Source organism: Aedes aegypti, chromosome 2 (assembly GCF_002204515.2).
Source record: "Aedes aegypti strain LVP_AGWG chromosome 2, AaegL5.0 Primary Assembly, whole genome shotgun sequence".
In the NCBI taxonomy this organism is placed as follows: Eukaryota; Metazoa; Arthropoda; class Insecta; order Diptera; family Culicidae; genus Aedes; species Aedes aegypti.
The window spans coordinates 137,440,291-137,449,795 of NC_035108.1; the positions used below are offsets into that span (position 1 = coordinate 137,440,291).

Genomic DNA, 9,505 nt, shown 5'->3' on the forward strand with positions numbered 1-9,505 from the left:
TTATGGATCACAAGCTAGAACTAGTTTAAAATGCTCAGTTTTACATGCTCACTAGCGCCACCTAGTGACAAAATCGTGAACTAAACTGTTCGCTTTCCGGATGTCCTTGAACCCCTGAGCAACTTTGCCGAAGACCCGAACTTTCTATCTCTTATAGATCGCAAGCTAGAACTAGTTCAAAATGCTCAATTTTACATGGTCACTAGCGCCACCTAGCGGCAAAATCGCGAACTAAACTGTTCACTATCCGGATATCCTTGAACCCCTGAGCAACTTTGCCGAAGACCCGCACTTTCTATCTCTTATGGATCACAAGCTAGAACTAGTTTTAAATGCTCAGCTTTGCATGCTCACTAGCGCTACCTAGCGGCAAAATCGCGAACCGAACTGTTTGCTTTCCGGATGTCCTTGATCCCCTGAACAACTTTGCTGAAGATCGCTTCTTTGCAAGTCGTAAGGATCTCGAGATATAGCAATGTGAATTAACCTGTTTTGAGGTGATGCTAAACTTTTTGGGGGTGATTCATTATTCAGCTGAGTGTTGCCAGTGTTGAACAGACTCATTTCCCCGGAATTCGAATTGTGAAGCCATGAACTGTTATATCTGTGCGTTGTATTCCTGAGATGGAGAGGGAGGTGGTTGGGCTTGAGTGTTGCACATGGGATCCGACAGTTTCGATCTCGGTGGGCCGCAATTCAAGTTTCGGTGAAATGATTCGCACTCACTCACTCACTCATTTCATTTCACCGAAACTTGAATTGTGGCTCTCTGGGATCAAAATTGATCGATTTTGTGTGCAGTACTCAAGCTTAACCATCTGCTTTTTTATCTTAGGAGAATAGAGCATGGTTCGTGGCTTCGTAGTTCGGAAAATGTTATTTTCGGGGAAATGAGTCTGAACAACACTGAGTGTTGCAATACTTATTTTAGTGAGTCCTTATTTATGACGGGTAGTGTACATATATAAAGGACAAAGTGACAATATCGTATAAAATAAACGTCAAACGTTTGACCACGCATAATTTCAGAATCGGTAGTTCGATTTGTACTGGGATAAGAAACAAACCCAGTACCAAATAATTCAGGCGTTAGTAGTTGAATTTTCCGACTTGTTAGAAGCACATCTTTTTAAGTATCAAACATGCATTAATTATAGTTTTATAACCCTTTCTCCAATAAGATCTCCATCAGCTCATACATGGTTTATTCCAGTGGAATATTCATTTACATCTAAAAGTCCAAGTAAACTATTCTCGAACTTGATTTCCTTCGGCATATCCAAGCGTAGAATGCATGCATCCAACGTCCCCCTCTTTTACACGCACATTGTGATCGGATTGATTTCTGTAGGGAATACACTGCACGTTGAATATTTAATAGCACTAAAACTGGATGGTTGTAATCAAAGTGCTCCTGAACTGCTGGCGTCCATGTCTTTTGGCCCACTGACACGGACCGAAGGTTTGCCGTTCAATTACTTAATGGTCGGTAAGCTCTTTGTTGAATGGGTAAGCTGACGGAGGCGATGGAAACTCTCCACTTGCCCTATACATCGATAAAACTGACTCACAGTTGTTCAGTTTTCTAAAAAGCTGGCAAAACGATTTCCAAAAATATTATTAGTTGAAAATTAAAGTAAAACATCATGTTTTCATTACACCGGCGCCGGAAGACTAACATGCCTCATGCTGAGGCCCTAAACCGCAAATCGTGCTAACATACCTTGATCCTGCTGAAAAGGAATAAAACATTACAATCGTGAAGGGAAACACATTTCTCTTCGTACTGAATTACCTAACGGGTCGCATCCGCGGTTACATGCACAATGCACATGTCCAAAAACTTTAATTCGTGATTTATAACTCAACTATTTCATCTGATTAATGTATTTATGTTTGTCATTAACTATATTTTTCTTTCAAAAGTCTTACCTCAAAGCTTTTTTTGCCAATTGATCATTTTTTGTGTGGGAATCCACGTTATGGGAGATCCATGGCTGACGGGATTTCATCAAGTTGGGTGTGTTGTTGAATATCTTGTATGCCTTGAGATATAGCATAGAACTGTCTTTGACGAAGTTTTATTACTGAGCTAATGAATAACTTTTTAAAAGACATCATCTTTTCAAATGGTCAGGATCCTGATATATCCGCGAAACAAAAGTTTAATGCTCATTAAGGCCGCCTGGTAGAAAAATCTTGAATCTCTAGACTGGAATAAAGTTAGCCCTTGAGCTACTGAACAACTATATCGAAGACGCCACCTTTTCAAGTGGTCAGGATCTTGAAATATTCGCAAAACAGTAGTTTCATCCTTACTAGTGCCGCCTGGTGACAAAGTCTCGAATCTCTTAGCTAAATTGTTGATAGCTATTGAACAACTTTGACGAAGACGCCATATTTTTAAGTGGTCATGACCCTGAGATATTTGTAAATCAAAAGTTTCATGCTCCAATCCCAAAAGCATGTGAAATTGAGCATTCTGAACTAGATCTATCTTGTGAATCACATTTGATTTGATGTGAATTCTCAAAAACAACTATATTCTGCATTGCTTGGAAGATAATTTTGTTTTATACATCATCACTATGATTTGCAATTATATTTTATTCTGAAAAATTAAGCTTAGTTGATCCATAACTGTGGGGTGACTGTATAGCCAAAACATCGATGAATTGTAAACTAAAAGGGATAAACATGTCAAAAATATAGATGAAAATAGTGTAAGCAAATTAATTAACCGTATTAAACGATGAATTTTGTTTTCTTATTTTTCCTTTGAAGCTCTATCAGTCTTGAGGCAGCTAATACGACTTTTGCTTCTACTTTCCGACGTTTCAGTGTATATTTCGCCTTCTTCAAGGGTTTGCAAAATTATAAATGAGTGTGGTGATTTACAAAATACAAGATTAAAATAGATACAAATTTTCGAAAAAAGTGGTTTTTGATGTGTGACCTACGGAGGCTGCGTTTTGTTGTGTGTATTGGTGTCTTGTCCGACTTGTGACCGCCTAAATTTGCTAATGGCGTTCCACTATGACTGATGTTTCAAAAATTATCTTCAACATTGATTCAAAAGTTAACTTCAACATTTCACTTTCCAACTTACTTTGTGCGTATCAATCTTTGTGGATCTCACTGTATTCCGAAATATATCACTAGGCTTTGAATTTAGCTTTCGCTGGCACCTACTTTTTTCGATAAATGCTCTGCGCAATATACGCCCGCGCACAGTTGCTTTTGCCTTTCCTAACTGATGAAAATGATAGTAGGTATGTGTATGTTCTTCCTTGATGTTGTGTGTGTTTGAACATTTTGTGATTGTGTTGGTGGTATATTTTGCCTGTTTGTGTTTGTTCGATTCTTGATTGCATGTAGAATGCCTGCATGTGCAATATATTTTATATTATTCCATTTGGATTGGACGTTCAAGTATTCATGTTCGTTAGCAGAGATGAATTGAATGAGTCATTTTGAGTTGGTCTTAACTTTGGATGTATTCGCTTTGGTGGTTTGAATTACAATGACCTTTAGTACAAATTGGAGCAGTATTTATAGCAAACATGGATGTTAGTTCCGTTGTTTCTGGACTACTAGGACAGCTGGTTGCTACAATAAACATAGTTGGTTACTGCGATGCAATAAGCAGGAACAATTCACAAAGTGACATTTTAGTCGAGTTTTAGTTGAGTTTACCACAAACAATCTACTGTTTTCAAGCTTTTCAATGGTACTTTTTATGAATTTTGCGTTCAAAATATCAATTAACTAAATTCGTGGAAAATTTGCTTGTTGTTTTGGCTCCCATACAATTTGTCTGATAGTAAAGAAACTTTAAAGTCGGTTTTCTCAAAACTATGTTTTTGACAATTATATCTCATTGCTTCTAGCCCCCTTTATTCTATTGAACATTGTGATTGAAAAAAAAACTTTTTTTGGAAATATCTAGAACTTCAAGTAACCGTAGTGAATCAAAACTCGGACAGTACCAATATCCGGACACTTTTATAATATTGATTAAATTTAGGCAACATTATATGTTGATATGTTTAATTATGTGCATCACTTTTACCGTTAACATTGTTTATCATTTTAATGAAACTTATGATCTAATAACCATTGCCAAACAATTAATAAAAATAAAAACAGAATTGTTCCACTCATACATTATTTTTCTCGCAGTGCAAATTCTCCTCGGTTAAGCCTGATTTGCTGCTGACAAGTAATTTCTCGGCCTATGCATGGGAAATTTCTGCTAGGAATCGATCAAGAAAGCGCTTTTTTCTGATCGCAGTACGCAGTTGAAAAGAAATGTCAGTTCATATGGGAGTCGCTGTCGAAAATTTCTGCAAGGAATCGGCGAGAAAATTCTTAATTCCTTTTCAGTAGCAAATCAGGCCTTACAATGGTTTCAATAGTGTATTTAATACAAGTGAAAACGGGATTATACATTAACAATACAGTGACGCAAAAATTTGAAAAATATGGGTAAAATGCTACTTTATCCAGCTTTTTACGCTACAGGGTGTCCGCAAATTATCCGTACAAACTTTGAAGACCTAGCTCTATACAATCAAGCATAATAATTTCGATATTCTTGCATGGTTTTAAACATTGGCTCATTATATCCTTAAGAAGTAAGTTTGACACATTTCCGATTTCAAATAGTTGCAAAACAAACTCAAATGTATTGAGGTGTCTTAAAGGGAGCTGTTTTCCGAGCTTTATGGCGGAAGAGAAATGTCCATAGAACTCACAGGATTTGAACCGTAAAATTTTCTATTTCCAGTCTAACTTGAAGCCACTAACCTGTAGATTACTTCAAATAATAATAGGATGTTTGGATTCATCTCTTTTAGGTTTTAGGGATAACATCTCCAGTATGACTAGCGGCCCTCAGGAAAAAAGTCTCAGAAAAATTAAAATTTGTCTATCGCAGTAACAAGCAGTCATTTCGATTTTTTTTAAAGTTGTATATTGTGTTAAGATACAGATGTATTATGAAAGGTACATGGGCATTGATTTTTCATTGTTTTCAATGCGAGATCATCTTTCCTATATTTTGCTGTTCGGATAATTTGCGGACACCCTGTAGCTTGCCATAAATTACGAATCACCCCCTTTTGACTTTTCTTGCCTTCACTATAATTTTTATGGTTTAATCGAAGCAAGCTTTGTGATGAAGAAAATTTTTGTTGTATACAATTCAATGTCAGAATTTATAAATTGTGTTTTTACGTAATCAAAACAGGGATTTTTTTTTTATCAATTTCATAATCCTTTATCTAAACATTTTAGCTCTACAAGGATCAGGATATGTACAAACTTTTTCTCAACCATAAACCTACTGATTACTATTGAAGATGCCTCTGGCTGGAAGATTAATCGTCAATTTCTGGTCAAAATTGCAGCGATTGTGAAAAGATCCTAAAGACTGATTGTTTTTCGTCATTGGAAATAGCTCTCAACTAGCCTGTGTGTACTCAGCGCTCATCCTCGTCGACTATGTCGCTGTGACCGATGAGAGAATCTCGACCATCTTGAAGGCCGCCAACGTTGACATCGAGCCCTACTGGCCCGCTCTGTTCGTCAAGGCCCTCGAAGGCATCAACGTCAAGGATCTGATCACCAACATTGGATCCGGAGTTGGAACCGGAGGTGGTGCCGCCCCGGCTGCTGTTGTCCCGGCCCCCTCAAAAAGAAGGAAGAAGAACCCTAGGAGTCCGATAACGATATGGGATTCCATCTGTTCGGTTATATTTGTTCCCATCGGAATGCGGCAGTGGGGAATCGCAGGTTGATATTGATAGCCTGTTATTTCCTCCAACGGTGGCATTTTAATTCGTACAGTTTTAATGTACAAGTGTACAAATAATAAGATCGGGCCAAAATTATAGATATCGAGTTATATTTTTATCACCGCTGAATTTTTATGCCAATTATCGACATTGTCCCTAGCAGAACCATTTTATCTGATTTTTAGATTTTGCGAGCTGCTTCTGTTCATAGCCTCTGCGTTATGGACACAACATTATCAGCATCATTTTTGTTGGAGGGATTTATAAAAACCAAATGGGGTCCTTCAACAAAGTTAGCATATAAGTTTCTTCTGCATTAGTCTCCCAACTCCAGATATGTATTCATATTTAAATGCGGCAACTATCCCATTTCAATAAAACTATCAACATCAGCGTGATATATTTCGTCATCCGGATACCTAAAATATAAAAAATAGACATATAGTTGAAATAGTGGAAAATTCTATTACGGAACAATTCATAACAAACGTGGTGAAAATTTTTGACAATTCAATCAACAAAGTCAGATCATCGCCTGCTAAGGCGTAGCTATAAAACTATAAGGGTACATCCCTATGGGGTTGTACGAACTGATGACGTAGGACCACGATGGTTAATTTAACTGAATTTGACGTCGTTCTTGTTGCTCGTTTTGACTACATACTGTTTTCAGTGCTCGAAACTTTCGTAAATATTTATGCATATAACAATTTGCAGCCAAGTGTACGTTTAATCATGTCCCAAATATACTTTATCTTTATTTGATAAATTCGTCATATTTATCTATGAAAATGTGAAATTTCACTTCAGGTTGTATGATCATTTTGAAATTAGATTAGTAACCTCCTGTGAAATATATGGTAGCATTGGAAAGAACAGTAGTGATTGAGGCTTGTTCAGTATGCTGAAGCAAAATCTAAGTAATTCTAATTAAAGAATATTTAACAGCAATGTGTATAGGATGTTATTCGAGGATTATAATGAAAGCTTCAGTCATCGCTTTGTTGATCTTATGGTTTGAGAGAAATATTATTCATTGCTTGGCAATGTGGTAAATAAAGTCGGAAATATTACTCTGTTAACTCTCTTACACACATTTAGTGGCCCTGAAAAGAGCCAAAGGCTTTGTTATCTAGGATGCTGTCATAGATGAATCGCACTACAGGATGTTATCAGTTGATTGCCATGGTTAAACAAAGAATCCCCAACCAGTTGAATGTTTCGTGGTGTGGATGGCACACATCGGCAACAGCTATTAGATCACACGGCTGAAGTCGAAATCTGAAAACGTAGCATAAGTTTGAAATCTTGAGCGATACCACAAGCCAGACGCTCGATTTGTCTAATAAAAGTAGTAATGATGCCTAACGGGCTTGATTCTTGACTGCACCACAGATGAGTTTATCACGAGCCGAAATCTCATAAACCAGATGCTGATCAACAGCTCAGCAGGCTTCTGGCTACGAGGTGCTCCTCGCTAAGCAGTTTCGGGGAGCTCTTACCAGCTCGAAAGCGAAAATGGAATGAAACCGAATCCGGCGAAGGAAGCATGCTTTAAACCCTTAGATTAGCAGATGATGCTCCTCCCATTCGTGCTCTTCTCTTCTAGTCGACCAATCTGGAAAATGGGTATGTGCCAATAATGTGTTGGACTTAGAATTACTTTAGAATTAAGAAAAATGATAATGCGTGAGAAATTGATCAAATATGAATAGTAGGAATGCTTGACATTTACTAAATATTCTCTAGTTAGCTATTGATAATCAATAAATTTCTTTGATATGAAGGTGAATTTCTGATTAATGGGTGCCAAAATGATGAAAATTGTTCTATCAGAATTTCTCTTGAAAACCATTCTAAGTATGTCGCAATTTTGTTACATGTGATAATCTTCATAATCGAAATGCTCCCATAAAATATGGCAAATCAAAGACACTGTTGGAAATGCCACTCTAGTTTACAATCGTTGTGAAATGTTGACGGCGACGGCACTGCAGCAGCGTCCACGAATAGTCTCAAATTGTCGTGCCATCAATTATTCATGACAAATTAAATTTTGTACGAAACTGTGAGATTGATTGAGGAATATAAGATGTAATAAGGTCGGAAATATTATTCTTTCAACTCTTTTCCACAAATTTGATGGCCCTGACAAGAGCCGATGGCTTTCTTAGCCTCGATGCGGTCACAGATAAATAGCACTGCGGGATTGATCAGTTGATTGCCATGGTCCGTGGATGGCGCACAACAGCAACGGGTAGTGGATCACCGGGCACAAGGGGAAATCTGGAAACGGTGCTCACTCTTGAAATCTTGAGCGATTTCATAAGTCCGACGCTTGATTCGCTGCTCTTTTCTCTTCGGATCAGCTTCTGGAATTTAGCTCCTAACGGGCTTGCTTCTTGACCATCGATCACCAGACGCTGGAACGCTAGCTTGGAGGTCAGCAGGTGCGGACGTCGCTGCACAGGATCGGAGGAGCTCTTGCCAGCTCGGAAGTCGAAACGGAATGAAACCGAATCCGATGAAGGAAGCATGCTATATACCCTTAGATTAGCAGATTATGCTCCTCCCATTCGTGCTCTTCTCTTTCTAGTCGACCAATCTGGAAAATGGGTATGTGCACATTATTGGCACAATTGGGCTAAGAATTACTTGAGACTCATTGTAGTCCGAGTGTCTGACGTGTTCAGACGTCTAATTCGGTGCGTGTGCAAATCAGACAACTGATTCGGTCGAAATTCTTTCCGTGCGGTGCGAGTCCTGCTCGCGATTCCGAGATGGAGAAGCAAGCAGCCAACGCGGCAGTGGGTAACTCGCTCAAACGAACACCGAGCGATGACGATGTAAACCGGCGTAGGACCGCGAAAAAACACCAGACGAGCAACACTCCGAGAATCGATGCGAGCAAGCTACCGGCTGAAGCAAGCGCTGGTCTCCCGACCAGTCAGTATGAGACGAGTATTCTCGCAAACAACACCTTCTCAACCCTGAAGGATGGCGAAACTGGTGTTCCACCGGTTACCAACAAGCAGAAGAAACGGATCGCAGCTGTGCCAAGCATGGTTGACCCAGAGCGGAAGGAGAAGTGCCCGCCGATCTATATTCAAGGAGACCCTCCGGGTCTGCGTCAAACGCTCAGAGAACGCATTGCGAAGGGCACCCTCAAGTGTTCCTTACGGCTGTGCTCCGATGGGCTAAAAGTACTGGCCGATTCGAAGCCTCAATTTTATCGGGTGCTGGACATCCTGAAAATGGGAAAACATGAGTATTTTACTCATGATATTCCCGGGGACAAGCCACTGAAGGTAGTACTTCGTGGACTTGAAGATATGGACACCAAGAATGTCGAGAAGGAGCTGGAGAACTGTGGTCTGAAGGTGACAAACCTCTAAAAGATCGCCCGGCGTGACACAACACGCAAATACCGCGACCAACTTTACCTGGTCCACATCGAGAGAAACTCCATCACCCTCAAGGAGCTGAAAACCATCAGGATCATCAACTACACCCAGGTTGAGTGGCAGCGTTATCGTCCAGTGCATCGCGAAGTGACACAATGCATGAACTGCTGTGGTTTTGGTCACGGCACAAGAAACTGCTTCATGGCTCCCCGCTGTGCCAAGTGTGGTGGAGATGACCACAACATCGAAGGATGCATGCGTGTTGCATTCGAGAAGGAATTTCCGGACACGAAAATGGAATCG

At 39.5% G+C, this 9,505-nt stretch overlaps 1 protein-coding gene across 1 annotated transcript; it reads left to right on the plus strand.

Moving 5' to 3' along the window:
- Window positions 1-5,441: 5,441 nt before the first annotated feature.
- LOC5578249 (60S acidic ribosomal protein P1) lies at window positions 5,442-5,916 on the plus strand (the record flags this gene model as incomplete). Its single annotated transcript, XM_001663729.2, is given in 2 exon segments — window positions 5,442-5,693; window positions 5,696-5,916. Coding segments are annotated over 2 exon segments (432 nt in total), but the record flags the coding sequence as incomplete, so codon positions are not given.
- Window positions 5,917-9,505: the final 3,589 nt, after the last annotated feature.